General features: G+C 39.2%; 2 protein-coding genes and 1 long non-coding RNA gene across 3 annotated transcripts in view; 1 reads left to right on the plus strand and 2 right to left on the minus strand.

Moving 5' to 3' along the window:
• Positions 1-1,157: 1,157 nt before the first annotated feature.
• Positions 1,158-15,588, minus strand: NOL11 (nucleolar protein 11). The gene is made up of 18 exons (XM_009563902.2): positions 15,396-15,588; positions 13,985-14,098; positions 13,064-13,120; positions 12,326-12,471; positions 12,006-12,063; positions 11,336-11,471; positions 10,745-10,942; positions 9,991-10,067; positions 9,145-9,268; positions 8,412-8,515; positions 8,062-8,139; positions 7,416-7,600; positions 7,038-7,163; positions 6,160-6,381; positions 5,584-5,662; positions 4,621-4,713; positions 4,218-4,325; positions 1,158-3,959 (listed from the first exon to the last, which is right to left on the minus strand). The coding sequence occupies exons 1-18, from the start codon at positions 15,543-15,545 to the stop codon at positions 3,846-3,848; spliced, it is 2,169 nt and encodes a 722-aa protein (XP_009562197.2). The 5' UTR covers positions 15,546-15,588; the 3' UTR covers positions 1,158-3,845.
• On the plus strand, positions 14,756-16,574 carry LOC128854016 (uncharacterized). The gene is made up of 3 exons (XR_008452906.1): positions 14,756-14,871; positions 15,135-15,290; positions 15,805-16,574. It is a non-coding gene; the product is annotated as an uncharacterized LOC128854016 (long non-coding RNA).
• Positions 16,575-18,085: 1,511 nt separating this feature from the next.
• The window catches only part of PITPNC1 (phosphatidylinositol transfer protein cytoplasmic 1), an 85,621-nt gene continuing 81,733 nt past the window's right edge, over positions 18,086-21,973 (minus strand). The window contains exon 9 of the mRNA XM_054083160.1: positions 18,086-21,350. Within this exon, the coding sequence (XP_053939135.1) occupies positions 21,091-21,350 (260 nt within the window). The 3' untranslated portion in view covers positions 18,086-21,090. The remainder of the gene's footprint in view (positions 21,351-21,973) is intronic.

The following is a 21,973-nucleotide window of genomic DNA, read 5'->3' on the forward strand; positions in this document are numbered from 1 at the left end:
CTCGTCAGAGGGGGACCTGAGCAGACGTTCTCCCCCATCGGAGATCTCCTGCCCTCACCTAGCGCTCACCAGTTCCCCCTTTACCACTGCCACATTCGTCTCTTGTTGCATTTTATGTCTTCACCCATTATGCAGAAATTAGTGCTCTCTCACAGCTCACTGTTACCTGACCAGGGTGGGGATAAAGCAAAACAAGGCTCCACTATTGGCATTTTTGCCCATTTAATTCCTCTGAACTGCTGCCCATGCCGGGGGGGTGGAACTGGATGACCTCTAAGGTGCCTTCCAACCCAAACCGTTCTATGATTCTATGGTGTCTGCAGTTCACTGGAGCACTGCAGAAAATCATAGAATTGTTTGTCTGAAAAATACCTTTGAGATCATCAACCATACCTCTCCACAATTAAGTCATATCCCCATGCACGTCACCTACCCATCTTTTAAACATCTCCAAGGACAGGGACTTGACCACTTCCATGGGCAGCCGGTTCCAGTGCCTGATAACCCTTTCCATGAAGAAATTTTTCCTGATGGGCTTCATATGTTTTGTATCCCCTCTTGTTTTCCCATTTGCCAAAGACCCTAAAGGGCTGAAATTCCTCATAAACCAACTGCACTCCTGGGTTTCTAATGCCACCACATGAATTCAGGGTACAGGTTTCTCAGGCCAAAGCAGTACAAACTGAAAGCCAGCCCACGGCAGGCAAGCATCTTGCCTTTCTAACAACCAGCCTGTAGCATTATGAGCATCAACATCTCTACTGTGAATTCTGTGTACCTGGAATAGATCAAAGGTGCTAAGAACCATTTGCTTTTGAATACTGTAAACCAGAATACCTTGTTTCTTAATCTCATCTCTTGTGTAAGATCACACAAGTTTATCAGTTGGTTTAGAAGTGCTTACTGAATAGAACATAAAGAATTTGAATTTTGTAGGTGGAGAGATGGATGCATAGAGGCATAGATTAGTCCTTTCCAACACACAGCGTAGCTCAGTACAGAGAAATCAACCCTAACCCCTTAACCTAACTTTTCTACCCATGTCCACTTGCAAGAACAAAACAGATTTCCATTAGGAACACGAAGTTCCCATTTTGAGTCTACTGTTATTATTAAATTAGCATATTTATAAGTGAACTGAAAACAGCAAGAGGAGGAATTTTAGGTAGGAGGCCCTACACTGCCTCCATACTCAAGACACGCAGAAAAAGACTCCTTTCAAAAGGCATTTGAATAGCCTAGTGTGCCAAGCTGTTGTCTGGATGGGTTCCCTTCTCCAAGGGTAAGAGAAATAACTTAAGAACCTAAAGCTGGATGGTACTAATAACAAGGGAGCATATGCTCTGGCTTTAATTATTGACCTGCTGTTGTCCAGTCCTTCCCTCTGAATTATTTCATAACATATATTAAGCATTGAATGTAAGTATTCAGCTCTAGAATCAGTTACACATACATTTATAGGATGCCACGGTGTTTCTAAGCAATGTTGGACTACAGCTCAGCAGTAGACTAAATACAGTCAGCCTTAGGAAGCAAAGGCATACATTACTTCTGCTGGTGTAATTCAGTACATTACCAATGACCATTTTATTTAGTATGATGAAAACCAAAGCTTACCAATATACTGATATGCTGAATTATGTTAATACTAAATCACATTATTAGTAAAAATAAGTTTTTAACATCTTATTTGTTATTCTGAACATCTATCTATTCTGAACAAGTCTATCCTCTCTGAAGGCTTCTGTCAACCATCCATGTGATCAAGATAAGACATTAAGCTTATCTGTCCATTTTCCCCTATCCCAGATGAGCTTAAATTGAATGACTATTCAGTTCCACAACTTAAAAGTCAGTTTGAAGACCTAAGCAGAAGTGTAATTCAATAGATGCATATATCTGTAATACCTTTAACAAGTGTTGCTTTCATAAAATTTTAGTTCATCACATTTTTTTTTAAAAAAGAGACAGTCAAAACAAATCTAAACCTAAGACATACTCTGAAAAGCTAAAATTCAAGCTGCACAGGACAAGCAGTATTGAGGAGATTAAGCTTAATGTGAGGTGTTCACTCTTTGACAGAGTACTTGGGGAAAACAGACACTGATGTAGGTAAGAACATTCTTACTTAAATTGGAGATAGATTTTGTTGTTCAGAAAATTAAAGTATTGCCAGTGCCAAGAAGTATCCCTCCACATGATTCTTCAGCTGTCCACTGTAGTGTATTTTTAATTTTACTTTTACATACATTTGGTACTGACCTCCAGTAACACTGTATACAACTGGAATGTGTCAAATTCCAAGAGTCTTCAGGCTTTTAACTGTGTGCAGCTATTTCAAAGTCACACAACCAAAGTCCAGTAACTTGCGCACCTAGCACTTCTGCCATAATGATCTTATGTTCTAGCCCTATCCAGAGACAGGAAGAAAACGCTGCTGTTCATTCTCAGGCAAGTTTAACTTGACAAAGGTCAAGGAGCCTTTTATGTAAGCAATTATTTCCAATATTCCGCTCCAAATCAAACTGAATGTCTCCTCTATATCCAGTGACCTATACTTAAGTCAACACTACCAAAGAAAAATCACTACCCAGAAACAGAAGTTATTAATTCTTTGCTTCCATCTAATAGCAAGATACCATTCTTGCTCTGAGCTCTGCTAGCAGTTATCAGTTGCATAGTCAGCTTAAAGACACATCAAACTCGCTCTGAAGTCCACAGCATTAAAATTCACCTCAATGTTATCTTTGAAGCTTTGAGGGAAGGGGAGTATAAATGTATTTAGACAAGATTTCAAGAGAGAAGTATTTAAAAAACGGAGACGGTCATGGATGGAATCTTTCAACATCAGAAAGCTCCAGAAATTTCTAAAGCAGAAGTCTTGCAGTACAGCTCCTTATGCTGAAATGCAGGAACTCCACTCTGCTTTAGGGAGCAATCTATCTGCTTGAGCAAAGTTGTCTTCATCTGATGGCAACTTTTGAGGTAACAACTGGAATAAGACATAGATCAAATAACTGCACTTTGCTTCTTCATTTGAGGAAGGAGTCTGGTTCCTGGCTGTGGGAAGCGTCTGGATATAGGTGGTTTTATCAGATAGGAGATGCATCAAAACAGCTTTAGATTATTGTCATTCAAGATTTTAACTACAAATCACCACACACCACTCCCTTCAGTTTTTGTAAAAGCAACATACGAGCAGCTGGTTAGATGAGAAAGGAAAGCCCAAAAGGGTACACTAACAAGCTGTGATACCATGACACAGGAGAGAGAAGGCAGTGTGAATTAGGTAACAACCCTATACCTACAGTTAAGCTCCCTTCCCTGTTTTAAGTTATTTAAGTCTGAAAATGTCAAAGGAATCTTTGGAATAAGTAAAAATAACTTAAAAATAGAAAGACAAGCAAACTCAAATGAGTTCATCTACAGTTCATAACCTGAGTGGAGATAAGAGTACTGTGACCAACCTAATTAGACTTCAATTATTAACTAAAAAAAGCAGCAAGTAGAACTGTCAACTCATTTGATGAAATGTCTGTGTAAGCCTTACTGCAAATGTTCTCCTAATTCTTTGTAAAGAATCACATGGCTTTTTAGGATGTTCTTATGACTGCGTACTGAAATTACACATGGAGGAAATATAACAAGCATCCAGCTTCTCAACCAGTCAAAAAGAGAGCTTTTAATACACAAGTTTCAAACTTAGAACTCTCATGTAGCTACAGAGTAATCGTGCTCCAGCTATGTAGAAAACAACTTTTCACATCCCCAATATGGAGTGCTAATATATCCTTGTCATTAAAGGAATCAATAAAAAATAAATTTCTTAAGAAGTCATTTTAAATTCAAATAAGTTCCAGCACTTCAATAGAATATGTCTGAATGTCTTTCTGGTGGTTAAGTCTTTGTAACTCTCGCAAGCTTCCTTCAATCTTGTTGAGTTCGGAGTAGAATCGTACCTAAAACCAAGAAAATACATATATTTACTGTCAAGTAAATCTTAATTGTTTTCATATATCATTACACTGCACAATCAGCTGTGCTTCTGCGGAGTTTCAGATTTTTAAACCAAATAAATATAGCAGCTTTTGAAATCAAAATAAGAAGAGGCAACTGCCATTTTATGCTCATTTGTTGTTGTTTGCCCCCTAATTCTTAATGCCCATATTCTAAACCCATACTAAAGTGAAACAATTAACCCAGAAGATGCAACTTACTTGGGCTCTCACAAACCTATGCAGGTTTGAAAGCAACCCTTTTGCTTCTGGTAGCATCACCATAACTGTGAAGTGAGCGTCAATTAACAGGCACATCCAGTCCATAATCTGAAGACAAACAAGGAAAGCACACTTACACTTCATGATATATACAGATTTTGCTTTAAGAACTGTACTCCAAAACATTAACTTCCAATGCAAAATATGTTGTTTCACATTTTCAGGCAGTATATTTACTTCCCAATAGTAAAATGTTACATCTGATTTCATATGGGTTATACCAAAAGACAATACTTTGTAGAATCAATGTAGGTCTCTGTTGATTTTAGATATTTACAGCTACTCACTAAATTATACATCACAGAAACTGAAGGAAGTACAACTCGTACAAATAGCTTCTCACCTGATTTACAGTTGGAGCACGTATTCCAGGAAGAGTGGTATTAATTTTTTCACTACATTTCACATGCAGGTAGTGTAAATATCTGAGAAACAGCTAAAAGTAGAAAAGAAGGTATTTTTAAAGGATAAACGATTAATAGACCAAGGACAAACGATTTAATAGACCAAGAATTTTTGTCCTGCATACAGTAATACTCATAAGGATTTTATTTAGTTAGTTTATACCATGGGTTAAAACTAAGTTTTCTGGTTCTCCTACACCTTCTATAGCTAGGTGTTTGAAAATTCTCACTCAGTAATAGTCAGTGTAATGATTCAGCAGTAATCATTGTTCCAGCGACCACGTCAGTGTAATTTAATTCAGACAAAGACTTCCCTAGGAACTTGGCTAGAAACTGTATCACCATGAAAAATTTTAGTCCCAGGTCCACTTTCAATAGCCAACAATAAATTGCTAATGGTCAGAATCAGGTCAGTATCATCTTGTGCTAACACAAGTCAAAGCTTTCTTTCTCTCTCCAAAAGAGGAGGGAGAAAGGAGATGGGTCAGTGCTAAGATCAGCTTTGTTCTGATGTGTGGGTTCTTCTGAAACCCTGGAAAGTTAGTAAGTCTCATTCCTTCCTTCAAAAGCACCCAAGTCAATAAAAGGTACTATACTCACTAACAAAATATGAACAGTATTTTCCAAGTAGACTGGGTCATGAAGAGGATTTCTTACTTACGTTTTCTAAAATAAGCAAGGGCTATTAGAATTAGTAAAAGCTCCAGGTGTATGTGGAAAAATCTGACATTTGTTAATACTAAGTCTTATTAGGCATCTTAATTTCATTCTCATGCGTTAGTTTGAGATTCAGACTCCAGTAAGAGTGGTAAGTTTCTCATATATAACTGAAAAACTCTCTTCCCCTTCCCTCCTCCTAAAATAACAAGGGTTTAAAAACTTTTTAATTTTAACATACTTACAACAGCTTGCTGAGCTGGAAGGTTTTTCAGATGAGGCAGAAGAAATGTTTCACTGTAAGCTGACTGGAGAACAGCATTTCTGGGCAGTACTATTAAGGAACTAAAATTCTAGGAAAAATACCAGTTTCTACAAACTGAAGTGAATTCTAATTAAAATATTTCTCCAGGTTCTTTGAGAGAGGTCCTGGTTCAGCTTTTTGAATCTCCCTTATTTCTATAATGAAGTACACAGAGCAACTGAAGTATCACACCACGGTTAGTGTGAACAGTTTTATTTACTGCAAGCAGGTAACTGGCTCATGTGTTGCAACAAGCAAAATCAAAATCACTGATGCTATTTTCTCTTGAATAGACAAAGTTTTATTACGCTTTTGCAATAATGTAAGTTTGAATTGGTATATAATTTTTTCTATTTATATTCTAAACAATTTTCCTAGTGAATCAGAACTTCTCTTATCATAACTTCTCAGAAATTTTCAACAATCACAGAAGATATCTCTTTCAGTAATACTAATACCAACATTAACATCACCTATAATACACTGAATTGCCTTCATTAAAACATAAAAAGGATACAATAATGCTGCCTTCTGTGGTCCAACAGGGCAGAGTTCACCAGCAGCTGTCAGATGGGTTTCCTTTGTGATTTTAGTCTCGCAGCTGTCTTTTTCCAGCTCTGCGTTGAAACCATTTTCTACAATTTCACTCTTAACTTCTTTATTGTTGAATTCAACATCAATGTAACAGATTACAGATTCTAGATTCACATCTGTGCTTTGAAGATAGGCTTCACTAAGGCTGTAGAAGGAAATTCCAGACCATTAATACTTGTAATTACTAGCTTTAAAATCAGCAATGCCACCAACCCAACAGCAGCACACACTATAAACTCTCTGAGGCTTACTCTAAAAATAAAAAGATACACTAAAATATAGTCTTGCAGAACGAATAAAGGCCATGAAGAAGAATTAATATTTTGTAATTGTTAACCTTGAGCAATATATGTGCTGCTCTTTTATTGCAACAATTTAAGTTACTCTATTATTAGACATTCTGTCAAGGGCTGATTTAAAGGTTATACCTCAATCAAAACTGTCATTTGATTCTGACATTAGAGGGACTACTTCAACATGTAAGAGAGTTATGATTTTCCTAACCCTTAGTAAAAAGCTATTTGACAATTCTAAGGTATGAAATTAACAAAATCTGATGTTTCTAATAATAAAAAAATCCTTTTTGCTCTGGAGGCCCAGCCTTTCTAGGATATGAAAAACAGACATCTGTAAAAAGTCTGTCATTCTGCAAGACTACAACATAGACTGCGCTCAGAATTAAGAATTTCACATACTGTATTAATTGCTCATCTATTAAGCTAAAGTAACACACAGCTTTTTATTAAAGGGCCTGGGTTTGGTAAAGAAGAAAATAATGAAAAGAAAATGATTCCAAATTACCTTAAAAATAATTCCAGGCAAGCATAAGTAATTTCTTCAGGAATATCTGGAAACCGCTGCAAGCAGATTTGTAAGAGATGCACATCTTTTTTCTCCAAAGCAACGACCATTAAATCTGGACATAAACTGTAAGAATATGAAAAGAATAGGCTGCATGGTTCACACCCACTGAAAACTACGTAGACAACTACTGGAGAAGTATTGATCTTGTTTTCACAAAAATCCACCTACAAGTGTCAGCTTCATAAGAAAACAAGCATAAGCACCTTTGATAGTAAATTCCAATAATTCAAGAGTGTTTTATAAAGAACTGCATTTATACTTTTTGTTGTTTTTGAAGACAACTCCTCATAATTCAAAAAACCACAGAATTATCACCTGTAAGACAAGTCTCGGGTCTGGACTATCTGTACCAGGAAACTTTGCGGGTAGTACTTCGGATTTGCTTTACATCTGTCTGTAATGGCAGTCATTACACATCCAATTGTGGCTTGGATATCTGGCATCTGTGCTTTTGACATCAGTTGTCTCAATTCATCTTCAAATACAGTTGTAGAAGCGTCCTGAAAATTACAAATACTGTGCAATTCAGTAGCAGAAGGCACAGGTTTGATTACTGTTACTACTTAGACCAAGTAGAAGGATCCAAAATGTCTTCAACAAAATTAAAGGCATAAATAAGAAAGCTTAAAAAATCAGAGTTCAGGTGAAAAATCCTCCCAACTTATTCACTCCAAGAGAAGATTTTCATTAAAATTGAACAAATTTGTGCGATTTTCAGAGCTCCGACAGCTACTCTAAACCCTATATTGTACAGTTCAGTACAGACTCCCATGACAAATCTTTATTTTCATCATGATCACATGCTATTCTAATGCAATAATATCCCTCAACTTACCTGCCTAAGGCAGGTTTGACAACTTGATAAGGGCAAAGGGATATAGGAAAAGAAAATAGCTTAAGAGACAACTATAATATTCTGAGAGTGTCTAAAACACTGCTTTATGATATTTTGCTCACTTACCTTTAGATTTAGTAAGAGCTGCCCAACTGATAAGGTATCTTGCTGTACTTTAGTAACAGCATTCCTTCTTGATCTTAACTATTATAAAGGAAAACAAAAAGTTATTATTCCACTCCAAAAAGATGGTTTATATTTAAGGATTTCAAATCAAACTAACTAGGAGCTTCATGTGTCAACTTGCTGCACAGAATATAATTAGTAAATGGCTGTACAATTTCAAAAACAGTGTTAGAAATGAGTGACAAATACAAAGTGAAATCTCCTTCTGGTACAGTCCCTACAAGTAGCAGCATGGGGAAAAGCCAAGAGAAACAAAGCAAAAACCTCCTATGCTCCTAATGCTAACTTACCGTCATTTTGGGCTCAGATTTCAGAGGCACAGACTGCTGTGACTGAAACGAAGCCGCCAGCTCTGCTTCTCCAAGGGTATCCCAGTTTACAAATGTAGACACATCTGTGAGCACAAAAATTAAACTATATGAAGGTAACATTTAAAGCACATTTATTCAAGTATTAATATTCCATCGACTTCTTATACTAATAGGTAGTTTCTAAAGTATAATCCAGGTCATTTTCTGCCAAGAAAGTTTCCAGTTCTATCTCAGCAGCAGGTAATTTTGTGACCCTTTTTGCATACTGTTTTTCCTTTTAGCCTCTGTGAGGAAGAGAAATAAGTCATTACAGAATTCATTCTCAGCACTACTTGCAACCCATGTTTTACCAGTTTTACCATTAAAGACACTGACGGTACAATTTTAAACTCCAGTTTACAAACTACCATTTGACATTGCCCTATGGAATCCCAAACTCTTTGAAAATCGGTTTACAGAAGACAGCACTTCATTTTGCTTTCAGTATTCACAGCTAGCATGCCAGTATTTTCAGTAATTCCCATATTTGAATGGCAACCTAGTTTAAGTGAAGCTACAATGAATTCAGACATTTGTGTGCTTCAGAATGTTAGGTTACTTAAAGCTCTTTAGAGTCAATTGATTTTATAGGACTGTATTAAAGTAATTTTTATACAATTTCAGATGTTTTCCTTCTGTAAGATCTTTTCACTGTAATTATAAAAATTCTTACCTGGGGCTCGACTGTCCTTGAGCTTTCCCACAGCAGCTGCCAAGGATGAAGTTTCACACTTGTAAATAATTACCGTTAGCACTTTCCCATGAGTAAAAAAAAATTTTTCCTCATAACACCACAACTACAAAAGATTGAAACATATTGTTAATGAGGATATGAACAGAGACATGTTCCTGCACAACTTGCTGTCTTAACTCCCGACTACAAAATGCAACTAAAATTCACTCATTAGATTACTGTAAATTGGTTTTGGCAAGTTTAGCAGACCTTCATTACCTCTTAAGTACAGAAATAAGAAGCGTTCTGATGCATGTTTCAGAACGATGGCTTCAAGTACAGTGGCAGCTCTGAGAAATTAAGTCCACTTGGTAGTTTAATATTTTAAATTCTCTTTTGTGCCATTTGATGACAGAACCAGTCAGCTGTTCTATTTCACCGGTGCATTTATTACTTAGATGTCAGTTTTCCCCTGTCATTAACTGACACCTGAACATCTTCACACTATTTAGGGAAATGCAGGGATCATTTAGGCAGTCAACTGCAAATTGTCTGAAGAGAAGAGATACTGGCTCATTTTTCTGTTTAATTAGCTATTGTATTGTCACCAAGGTCATCAGAAGTGAGAAGATACTCAATTATCAAAGATATTGCCATAAGCCACTGCTCTCACTTTAAATAGTCTGACCAAATTGTTCATCAACTGGTCAACATAAATTCTGTTTCAGAAGTTGGCATTTGCTGCTCTTCCAGACAGAAGCAGAACTCTGAAGCCCATCCGCCTGTTGACTGCTAACACACCAAATGCACAAAGCTTATGGATCACAAATTAAAAACGGAGCTTACTTGTCCACTGGTTCCCAAGGGCAGCTCCTTTGAAGTCTGCAGTGTCTGAAATTTCGTATTCCATATTGTTAGGCATTCTGGGAAAACAAGAGATAGATGTTACAAACTAAAAAGCAACATAAATGGTGTCAGTTAAAAACACTTGTGGAAACAGAAACAAGTTTCAAAATGATTCAATAATTAATACCTTCAATATTAGGAATTCAGTCATTCCGGTTAGATTTCAAGAAAAACACATCAAGACGAGTAAGTTTGCCAGTGAAGATGCTGTGGCGAAAGGGACAGCAGCCAGTGGAGCTTCCACTCAGAACATTTTGTAATAAAATGTTATGTTTAGTGGCTTCAATTCCAGGTATCACGTACTTCAGAAGTTCAGGCATGAGATCGATGTGTTTATTTCACTTATTTTAGACACTGAATTCTTGTAGGACATTAGGTCTGTTTGCCCACATAGATGCCTTTAGAAGTGTCCAAGTCCTCCTTTCAACTCCCCTCCACCCATGAGTTCTCCTGCTGCATCTTCTCAGCTGTTTTAGAAACAGCATGAAAGCAAACACTGACAGACAGCAGTGAGTGCAGTCCTGCAACCCGCTCTGCTGTTTACTGGTAAAGGTTATCTTTTAGCTACTACTCTGAGCAAGTACCTAGTAGTTTCAAGAACCAGCTAACGTTTTAATTGCACTATTTCCTGCTTACTGCTTTGCCTAAGGAAATTTGAGACATTACAACATCTTAATTTGATTTGTCAAGTTACCTTTGGATTCTTCTCCCGATGTCACCAGACTTCCTAATACTGCGATATGGTCTTTATCAAGAACAACAAAAGAAGTGCCTTTTAGAACGCTTCCAGATACCGAAAGGTTTAGTAGTAGCGACTTGGACAAAATTTGCTCTTCCTCTTCAGCATTTTGTTGCAGAGGTATCAGAGCCTTGTACACAGCATCATTGGAATCTGTCAAAGAGAAGTGATGACACTTTTATGATCTGTTATTGTTATCTATTTGAAAAGATATGGTAAGAGGACACCCAAAGAGAACAAAATCCAATGACTGCTGATAGAATAAACAATACACAATATTTGAAGGACAAGTTATGATGTAAAGTAGCAAAATAAAAGTACTTTGCGGATCTCATGTTAGCTGTACAAGTCATAACATTTAGGAACATTCAGCTGTTGCAGTCATTAAAATATAAGGAAGATTTAATTACAACTTCTACCACTAGCTGGTTCAGAAAGTTTAAAGACCTAAAAATATTTAACAGTAATTAAAAAATATCAACATTTCACATCCTTTTATACAATTATTTGCTTTATTATCATATCCCATTAGAAAATATAACTTACACAAACAGAGCAATGTGATAAACTGATTTTTTATACATGCTGTGAAATTCATAGGTTTACTTTCCTGTTGTTCAAGCTTATATTTGTGTAGACTATTCATCTTAACCCTCTGCACGTAGACAAAAAAATCCCCATCCTAAAACAAAGAAAATAAAGTTTATTTTGTGTAAATGCACAAAGAAGTAACAAATTCAGGTATTAGTACAGTCTAACTTTGAACGTTAAAAAATGAATTTGTGTTTTCTACAGGACATGCAGCCTAATTCAGAAAAGTTTCAGACTCAAGCATGTAAAGAAAATTCTGATTTGATGAAACAAATGGATTCACAGGAAGCAGCATTTGAATAAAACCAGATACACACATATCATATTAAATGAGTTCTGCACAATAAGCAAGTATTTGAGGGCAATAAAGAGTCACGCAACCACATCTACTCTATTTAATCTTAGCTGTTCTCTGAAGTTCCGAGAGCCAGGCTCCACAGCCTGAAAGCAACACCACTTCAATTTAACTGTTGTATAAGAAACAATACATATACAGGATATTGATTACATCACGATAATGATTTCACTAAAAGCTCTTAAAATCCATTGAAATAGATGACAGATTTTAGGAAAAGCACTTAGATTTCCTGCTACGAAAGTACTTTTTAAAAAGTATTCAACTCACTTTCTCAGTAGCGAAAATTAAGACAGGCTGTTGACCTTCCATGAAAGCTTGACTCCACCTAAAACCAGAAAGCTGCATGAACATACAAATTCTAGGACTATAACTAAAGTCATATCACTATGCCTTAGGCAGCCTCTTATTTTCAGAATGGCTGTCAAAACAGTTTTAAGACTTTAAAAACAGTGTATTGGAAAAGAAACCCAACCCCAAGATCTTGGTCTTCAGATTTCTCTCCTATCCCCTCAAAAAAGGAACAACTTTCATCATCATCATCAATTCCTCTGAGCAAGAAGTAAGCCTCATGAAGTCATGTCACTTACTTGATGACTTCATCTGAGACAATGTTTTCAATTTCTTGTTGTGGGGCTTCCAAAAGGACATCTAAAGTTCGAACACCACCTCCTTTGAACAGTACCACCGGCCCTCCGTTGGGTAGCGAATGTATTCTGTATACATCAGCTGAGAGCTACAAAGAAAAAAAACATTCCTAGGTTCTTCAGTACATCACCCTGAAAGCCAAGTGCTTTATCTGTGATTTTTTAAAAAGTTCTTTCAATAAACGAGTAACAGGAGAATGGTTAAAATGCAAGATTCCTAATAATTTAGACCTAGCAGCAATGATTTTCTGAAATGCTATGAGGAATGCAAATCACCGCTCAAGAAAAAGCCAGGAAAGTGTCCCAAGGAGCACTGCATTTCTGAGTCATATCAGAAAAAATGTAGTCAAGAGTAAAGAGTTCAAACAACTGTTATGCAGCATAACAAAGTGTTAACATACCCACCAGCAGAACAGAAATATCCGTGCTTGAGCATAATTCACCTCCTTTAAAGATAGTCCTCTAAAATATAGGACTTGGGATACGAATAATTTTAAGAGTAATCTTTGATGATCAAGTCTCTCAGTCCAAGTGGAGTCTTTGCAATATTCCAGAACATCATGAAGCATAAGTTAAGACAATAGTCAACTAAAATATTATACTACTGGTACTATGAAAGTTAGCATCTCTTCACGGGATTCAAAACATTTACATAAAAGCAAACGCATGTAAGAGACTTACCGTTGCTTTAAACACTTTGTCCAAGTTAATATCTTTGTTCTTCCATATTCTTAAAACCTTTAAGAGAAACATTGTTTTCTAAGCACATTAAACAGCAACATATGGACTTCCCAACATCCAAAATACCAGTAATTCATTGTGAGTGAAACACAGGAGGTAAGCACACAGGAAGTATTCACAGTAACCTTAGTGGAAATCAGTCCTGGGAAAGTTTGCATGGGAAGAAGCTGAAGCAGAGACAACAAGAATACCAACCGAGCTCAGGAATCTTGAATTGGGAAGAAAGGATAGGAGAGTAAGGTTAAGGAAAAAGATACAACAGAATTATAAATGAAAGTAGATCCAATTGATGGAGACAGATTAAAGTACAGGTGACCTGATCTGGCAGAGAATGTTTCAAGCAGAACAACACAAGGTCAGGAAAGGTATAACATTGACAACAATCAAAACAAAGCCAAAGGCTCAGCACAAGTTGAGCAAACACTACGCACACGCTAAGAAAAAATGTTTAGCTGTAAAACATGAGCCAAGGATGCAGATGTGAACATTTTAGCCATTTCAGTACAATCCTCATGCAGTTCTAAATGTCAACCAGTTTGCAACAAAAGAAATAACTCATCCTTAGGGAATACAGGCGTGAGGCTTTCTTCACTGAGAACGCTTCAGTTTCTAAAAGGCCACTGCACAACTGCTACTCAGCACAGATGGTCTCTAACAAAAAGAACAGCCCTTGCCAGCAGAGAACTGCACATCCCCGTGTCCCCAAAGAGCAGAGGTGACCTGAACTGCAAGAGGGTGCTGACAGCCCCACAGTTATATTTAGCCAAAAATCTATCACTGCTGATTTCTTGTCTATGCACATTCACTCAGACAACTCATGACATCCTTCTTTTCCCATTAAGAAAAGATAAAGGATCTCACCTTGTCATCATGAACAGCTATATATTCATGAGTTTCGAAGTTGCACACAACTGGACATGTGATAATCTGCCCGTGTTTAACCGACCAACAACCTAGGGGCTTCTGATCTGAAACCTGGAAGAGTCAGAAGAAAGACACTGTAATTAAAATATAAGGTGGTATAGTTTGGGGATTTTTCACATGACAGAAAGGAAATGCGAGGTAGGGGCATCTGACTGGAATATTAAAATACGGAAACTGCTACACTCTGAACTTCCACTTGAGCATTCCTGCTCCTGACTTTGATACTAAAAATTTCAGAATAACATGAAAGAACTCTTTATTAACTAGAAAAAAATCCTTTTCATGTAAGAAATAACTTTGATCCACAACAGTCAGGCGGACTTGCACCACAGCGCACAAGTACGATGTGTGGCTTTTCCAAAATGAAGCTATTACTTTCAATCACCAACGTCAGTTACTTTTACTCATTAACACAATCATGCACAGAAACACACTCTCTCTCTTCCTATTTCAATGTAAACTATTGTGATCAAGAGCTTCTGGTCTAAACTTGTGTTATGTACGATTGGCATTCGGTTGCTGAGGGTGCTCAGCCCCCTTCCCTCAGTTTTGATTGTCATTGGTCATATTTATGATCTTGTGTGTGGTCTTGGCAACTAAACAAACCAAAGGGGCAGTGTCATGAACGCACTAAGACACAACCCCCAGCCCCATGAACGTGAGAGCTCATTAAAAATAGAACCCCAAATATCTTCCTGAAGTTTCTTATTCCATTCTACTGAACTAGACAGGCTGAGAGAGTTGGGGTTGTTGAGCCTGGAGAAGAGAAGACTGCAGGGAGACCTTAGAGCAGCCTTCCAGTACCGAAAGGGGCTCCAAGAAAGGTGGGGCTTTTTCCCAAGGACTGTTGTGACATGAAAAGAAGTAATGGTTTTAAACTAGAAGAGGGCAGACTTAGACTGGATATAAGGAAGAAATTTCTTACAATGAACGTGGCACAGGTTGCCCAAGGAGAGGTTGGACCGGATGACCTGCAAAGGTCTCTTCCAACCCAATGCATTCTGTGGTTCTATTGCGTGCACATGAAGAGACACCAGAACATACTTTCAGTAGGAAGCGCTGCAAACTGAACTCTTTCATTCTCCAGCCCACAGGAAGGCAGCGGACACCAACCTGGCAGCCGGACAGAGCGCGTCACTCTGGCTGCTGCGAGGGAGCGTTACGGGCCCCGCACCTTGGGGATGGAAGCGCTGTTTGCAACGGGGGACGGAGACAGCACACCGGCACATGGAGCAGCGCGCAGGTAACCTCAGCGGCAGCCGAGGCGGGCGGGCCCGGTGACGGAGGGGCCGGGCAGCAGGGAGCGCGGCTCCGGGGCGCGGGGCCCTCACACAGGCCGGGCCGTTACCTTAAAGAGCGTGGCCGTCCTGCCGCGGTCGGTGAGCAGGACGTGGTCGGGGTCGGGGCCCGGCTCCAGCGCCAGGAGGCCGCTGCCGAGGCCCACGCCGCCGCTGGGACCCAAACCGCACAGCGTGAAGCTCTCACACAGCGCCGCCATCTTCGCGAGCTCCCGCCTCTCGCGAGACTTGGGGCGGTGCGAAGGGGCGCTCTGCGCATGCTCATTGCCGAGGCCGCTGCCCCAGTGGGGGAACTCCCTCAGGATTTTCCGGACCCCGTGGGAGCGAGCGGGGGTGGCGGAAAGAGCCGAACCCCTTCGGGAGTTTCCGGGCTCGGGGGGCGGGGCTGGCTGCGCCCACGCTAATGAAACGTCGTATGGCGCATGCGGAATCTCTGCTGACTGAATGAATGACTTCCAGAGAAGCGATGGAGGATTCTCGCCTCCCAGGGGCTCTGAGTGGCCTCTGTTCCAGTGACTCCTGCCCCACCGAGCCCCTGATTCCCTACGGAAAAACCTCCTTGTCAACCCAGTGGTCATTTCACAGGATCACAGAATCACGAGGTTGGAAAAGACCTCCAGGATCATCAAGTCCAACCGTTCCTATCCTATTTACAAAGGAATGGGCGAAGACCAGAGTGCGGGGCACCCGCCCTGGAAAAATCGTTAAGAAGCCACGGCGGGACAAGAACATCTATGACTTAGATGTTCTAAGTCACAGATTCATAGAATACTTTGGGTTGGAAAGGACCTCAAAGCCCATCCAGTTTCACCCCCTGCCATGGGCAGGGACACCTCCCACTGGATCAGGTTGTTCATAGGTTCATCCAACCTGGCCTGGAACACCTCCAGGGATGGGGCAGCCACAGCTTCCCTGGGCAACCTGGGCCAGGGCCTCACCACTCTCATGGTGAAGAAATTCCTCCTTATGTCCAGTCTAAATCTGCCCCTCTCTGGTTTATAACCATTGCCCTTTGTTCTATTTCTACAACCCTTTGTGAACAGCCCCTCTCCAGCTTTCTTGTAGCCGCTTTCAGGTACTGGAAGGTCACTATAAGATCTCCTCTGAGTCTTCTCCTCTCCAGGCTGAACAACCCCAACTCTCACAGCCTGTCCTTGTATGGGAGATGCTCCAGCCCTCACATCATCCTTGTAGCTTCCTCTGGACCTGCTCCAACAGCTCCATCTCCTTACGTTGAGGATTCCAGAACTGGACACAATACTCCAGCTGAGGTCTCACAAGGGAGGAACAGAGGGGCAGAATCCCCTCTCTCCCTGCTGGCCATGCTGCTTTGGATGCGGCTCAGGACACGGTCGGTTTCTGGGCTGCAGGCGCACAGTGACAGCTCGTGTCAAGCTTCTCATCAATCAGCACCCCCAAGTCGTTTAATTTTTCCCTACAGAGCCCATTCTTTATGCTATTTAACTCTGAGGAAGTGACTTACAGAGCTGGGGATAGAAACAGTCATGGATATGATCCTTGCTAGAGAAGACCTAGGAAAAGAAAATAGCCACAATTGTAAAGAATAGTTGTTGGTAGTTTATTTACAACAAAATGCAAGGGAAAATACAATATTAAAAATAATAAATAACTTGGAAAAAACCAGAAACTAAGTGATATGAATGAGAAATATGACAATCAAATTCTCCTGCTGAGCCTTGCATTATTTAACATGCAGAGCATTTCAACACTTGGTCCTTCCTTGATGGTAATGATGTATAATTGTAACCATCGTTGCTCTAAAGAAAATAAATGAATTACTAAACATTCAGAGTCAGGTGGGATTATCACAGAAACAAAATAAAACAATGGAACCTCTTTTAGTGACACCACAAAACTACACGAGATTGTAATTCAATGACCATGCTGTTCATTTAAAGCAAAACATTGTTAGACTTATTTAGCAGTTTTAACTTACACATATAAAACCAAGTCCAAACAATGGAAACAGAAAAGCTGCTATTGACAAGATCATGAATTCTCTCTTACTGCACTCACTAGTTCATAAAAAGCATATACATTTGGCTTATTTCAAATGATAGCACATCGTTTTGAAGATACAGTGCAGCGAGCTTCAAAGCAGTTTTAACAAAATATAGCGGCCTTGATACAAACTAAAATTCAAGGAACAAATATTTCCATTTCAAAACCTCTACGGCAGCAATTAATGCAAAATGGCTACTAGATGTCACAAAGTCACCTTCCAGAATATTCAAAAAAAGCCAAAGAATAAAGTCAAATAGTTTCTTTCCATAGGATTTATCCAGTCATTTACAAAATTAACCATTACATTCATAAGAAATCCTATTAAGTATGTATTTCAGGAATGTGCTCCTCTCAGTCTTTATGGATACCTCCCTTTTGAATTGCCAGTTATTTTGAATGATTGTTCTATACGAAATGCATAAAAGTATGAGCAAAGCTGGGAGGACATTTTAAAGAAACCCAAACAAACTAATCATGTTGTTTGCTCCGAACTGTATTCTCCTTGATGAAAAAATTCCTTGTCAAGTCCTAGCAGAGCTGCATCAGATTCTTCAGTCATTGTGGCAGAGAACAGGAACGCGGCTATTGTGCCTTTTCAGCTGTGATGCCTGGCACCAGAGTCTATAAAGATGTACTCACTAAATAATCACATCATTTATTTTTGCAAAAGAAGTTTTGAACACCTGCAAAACACTCTATTTTTCTTCTTATAAACGTGTTTGAAAATACAACAGAAAGCATTGTGAAAAGATCAGTAATGAAAACAACCTTTTGCCTCAGGACGTACTGAAGCATTCAGACCTTCCTTTTAATTTAATTTTTGTGGGGGGTTTTTTGTGTTTGCTGGGAATATTCTAGAAAAAAATCATCCTGCTTTAAAAAAACAACCGAACCGAACAACCCCAATCAAACAGATTTAAAGATTGCATTGACCCAATGAGTAAGGACTGGTGGGGAAAGCAAAGCAAAATCCAGCAGAGGGTGCTTACACAGGTGATGAAAAATCTGGGATAATTCTTATCCAAAGCAATGAAACATGACGGATCTTTTTATCTGCTTTCATCAGGAAGCAAGACGGAGGCAGCGTGGCTGATGGTGATCCTTGCTGTGGCCAACAGTGAATTCAGGCTCTTCGGTCTGTAAACCTGGTAATCGTGGGGAACAATCCCGGGCTACGGGAGCAGCACGTGCAGACAGAGACACGGCATTAAGCAGTCTGTCATTTTTCAATGACGTGATCAGTGTCTTTTGCCTACATCTCTGTCGCGCCGCTACTAAAACGTGTCCTATTCAGGTATGTTAATAATTTCCATACATGCTTTATCCCCGAACCTACTGCAACACGATTATCAATGTATCCACATGGGATTTAAATCAATCTGCTGACTATCAGTAAAGGTATGACTGTTTTGGTCTAATAATCTGTGTCAAACCCAGAAGCTATAACATATTTAAGAGCAGTAATACATGACCACAAGGACATTTTGACTAGAACCGAGAAAGTGTTTCTTTGACAAGGAAAAAATTCATTGAAAAATAGACTTTGAGGTGGAGCAGCCCTGAACTATTTTTATACGGGTCAGACTCAGGAAAGGAAAAAACAACCAAACAATGCTGTATGTTTTCAAAGGTCTCCCTTCTCTGCCAATGTTCCAATCTTGCTACTAAATAAATAATGATGATAAAAAGATTAGACCAATATAATCATGAATACTTAATCTCCACACTTTTAAAGCTGAACTCATAAACTACCATAGGGAAGTTATGTTTGCACCATTACTGCGGCTTCTTTTTAAACAAAAAAATCATCACCATTAGTTTACTAATCACACAGAATTACACGCTCTGAGAAGAAAAGAAAAGCAAAACATGGACAGTAAGTGGGAGAATGCATGAACTCAGACCACAGCTAACCTACCAAGAGCTCTCAGGTTTTGCTAGCTACAGGATTTTAACTATCAAACAAATATACACAGTTGTTTTCAGTGCAGATTGGCAGTGGAATTACCTCTCCTGCTAGTAAATCTATGCTATAAATATCACACATTCAACGTAACTTCTACTGGATCTACAGCCATTGAGAAGTTCAGTGCATTTAAGCCAGTCAAATCACAGCATTGCGCTGAGAAGATGGCACAAACCTCCCGTCCCGGCAGAAGGCCATCCCCAACCTGATTGTTCAATAGTCAGTGACGGTTCAGCTCTGGAGGACCCTCCTCTTTTAAATCCACGTACCATGTCACCGCTGGTACAAAATATCACCCACTTTGATCACATGATTCAGGTCATAGCTGTCATTCACCAGGAATTGAGCTTATTTAACATCTACTACAGCTACCACTAGAGACAGGTCCTGACAGCATTCATTAAGTAGCAATTTGTAGGAAAGAGAACAAAGTACCCCAAACTGGGGTCAGCTGGGAAAGATCTCACCGAGTTTATATTTTGAAAGGAAGGAAGGAAGGAAGAGATCACTTCTGCCGTTTATTTTTCTCCTTTTTCCACAACCTGCACTTCCCTAGTGGGGAAACATCCTTTTCCACATTTTAATTCCTGAGATTGAAGAGTGATTTCACACGCAGACCAGAGCACTTCTCTTTCCTTAAGGTCACACTACACGGGGCTGAGCAGCCCCATGATTCATTTCCTTTTTAAACTGACTGATTTTGTTCACCTCTCCCCTAGACAACAGTAACTCCTGGATCCAGCCTTCTATCAGTAGAGATTGTGCTGTTTAGGAAAGATGAGAAGGAGGAAAGAAAAAAGGAGTCCCATATTTTCTTTCCTTTACATTCAAGGTCTTACAGCGTCACTACCACTCTTCTTCCAGCAAGGACAAGACAGAATTCATCGGGTTTGCTTCTCAACTGGCTCAATTTAGCTGCTTTTTTTCAATCTCACACATGGAACACCACTGATGAACACCAATACGGACTTAAGAGATCACAAAAGGACAGGGGAGAGCTATTAAAATACATTATCTACAAGAAATAGGTGGTTTCTTTTACAAATTCTGTGCAAGATAGAAATAGTTCAATGGCCTCAAAGTCAGTATAATTAATTAATGACAATTGGGGCTTCAATACAGTGATATTTTGGGTTTGAAAAGCTTTGTGTTTGTTAGGTAGGCCCCAAATCCTGAGTCATATTGAGCAGAATGTGAATCTGAGTGATTGCTATTGGTGTTCCAAGAACAATGAGTTACAGGTCAAAGGTTTATGAACACACGGGAGAAGCCTGAGAATAGGGAGGATTTTAAAATCAGCTATAAAAGAAGAAAATGGGAGGGTTTTTTTCCTGTTAACCCTGCATTCTGGTTGGCACTAATTTGCCTCAGAAGTCCTTGGCAGCTTTACTAAATACCTATGCCTAATTATAAATGCTATGACCTAGACGAGGATTTGTAGGCAGGACACTGCTACAGAAAGATTTATTTTCGTTTTTAGGGTTCCCCTCAGACTGTTTCATTGTACGTCAATAAGATGCACCATATGGCTTGAAACACTACTTTAGGAATATATAAACTATGTTCTCTTGCATGCAGTTCTCTGAAGGTCTCAGGGATCAAGTCTGAGGAAAGAAGTAATCTTTCCACACCAGTAAGATTATTTTAAGCAAAAGAAAACAACCAACAAACCACCATGACCTTTGTAGGAATTGAGTTATGTCACTCTTGCTGTGGCAGACATGGCTTATCAGGAGGAAACATGCTGGGTTAATTTAAAGGTTTTTTTTCGCTGGATCTGGAAGAGTGAGAGTTTCTGGAGCAGACTTTTTCCGAGGCCGATCTTTGGGAACTGTTAGGAAATCAGGAGCATCTGTGGAGAGAGGAGTTGATGGAGCACTAGATGGAGCACTGCGGGTTGAAGAAGGCATGGAAATGTTAGAGATAGATATTGCAGGTGGGAAAATCCCAATCTTCTTGTTGGTAGCTTCCTGAGTTGCTCGTTCAAACTCTCGGACTTCATCCATTGTCATGTCTTCAACAAGAAGGAAAGAAAGATAAAAGCACATTAGAATCATTTCAAATCATCATTTAATTAACTCAGTTAACTACTTCCATCCAATTTCTAAATCAGGGAATGATTGCTTATCATGCATATCATTAACTGATTCTCCACATGAATGCCTTCCTATTATAACACATTGATTGGAGTACAATAAGTGACAATGTAAAGAAAATGAAGTTAAGTACATTAATCACATACTAATGGTTCTTCTGCCTGGGTCTGAACTGAGTAAAGAGTGCTACCTCTGCAACTGCTGGAAAAACCGAGCTATTTCAAAGGCAATTAAAGAATATATTTAGACACACAGTTAGCAAGTAGATTTTTTCAGAACTTAAAAACCAAACCAAACCAATCCAAACCCTAATAAGTTGTTGGGTTTTTTTTTTTCCATCTCGATCATAAGCACGAACACGTAAAGGGCTGCCATCGGTTTGTTTGTCTACTGTAATTATCAAGGGCTGAAAAAATGTCTCTCCCTTCACGCACAACAGCTGTGTGCACAGAACTGAGGCTATTTTGCTTTTCAACTAATAAAGCCAGAATCTGTCCTTAATTTATGGCCAACTGACAACTGCACTGCTTATTTCCCTGCA

This window comes from Cuculus canorus, chromosome 18 (assembly GCF_017976375.1).
Source record: "Cuculus canorus isolate bCucCan1 chromosome 18, bCucCan1.pri, whole genome shotgun sequence".
Taxonomy (NCBI): Eukaryota; Metazoa; Chordata; class Aves; order Cuculiformes; family Cuculidae; genus Cuculus; species Cuculus canorus.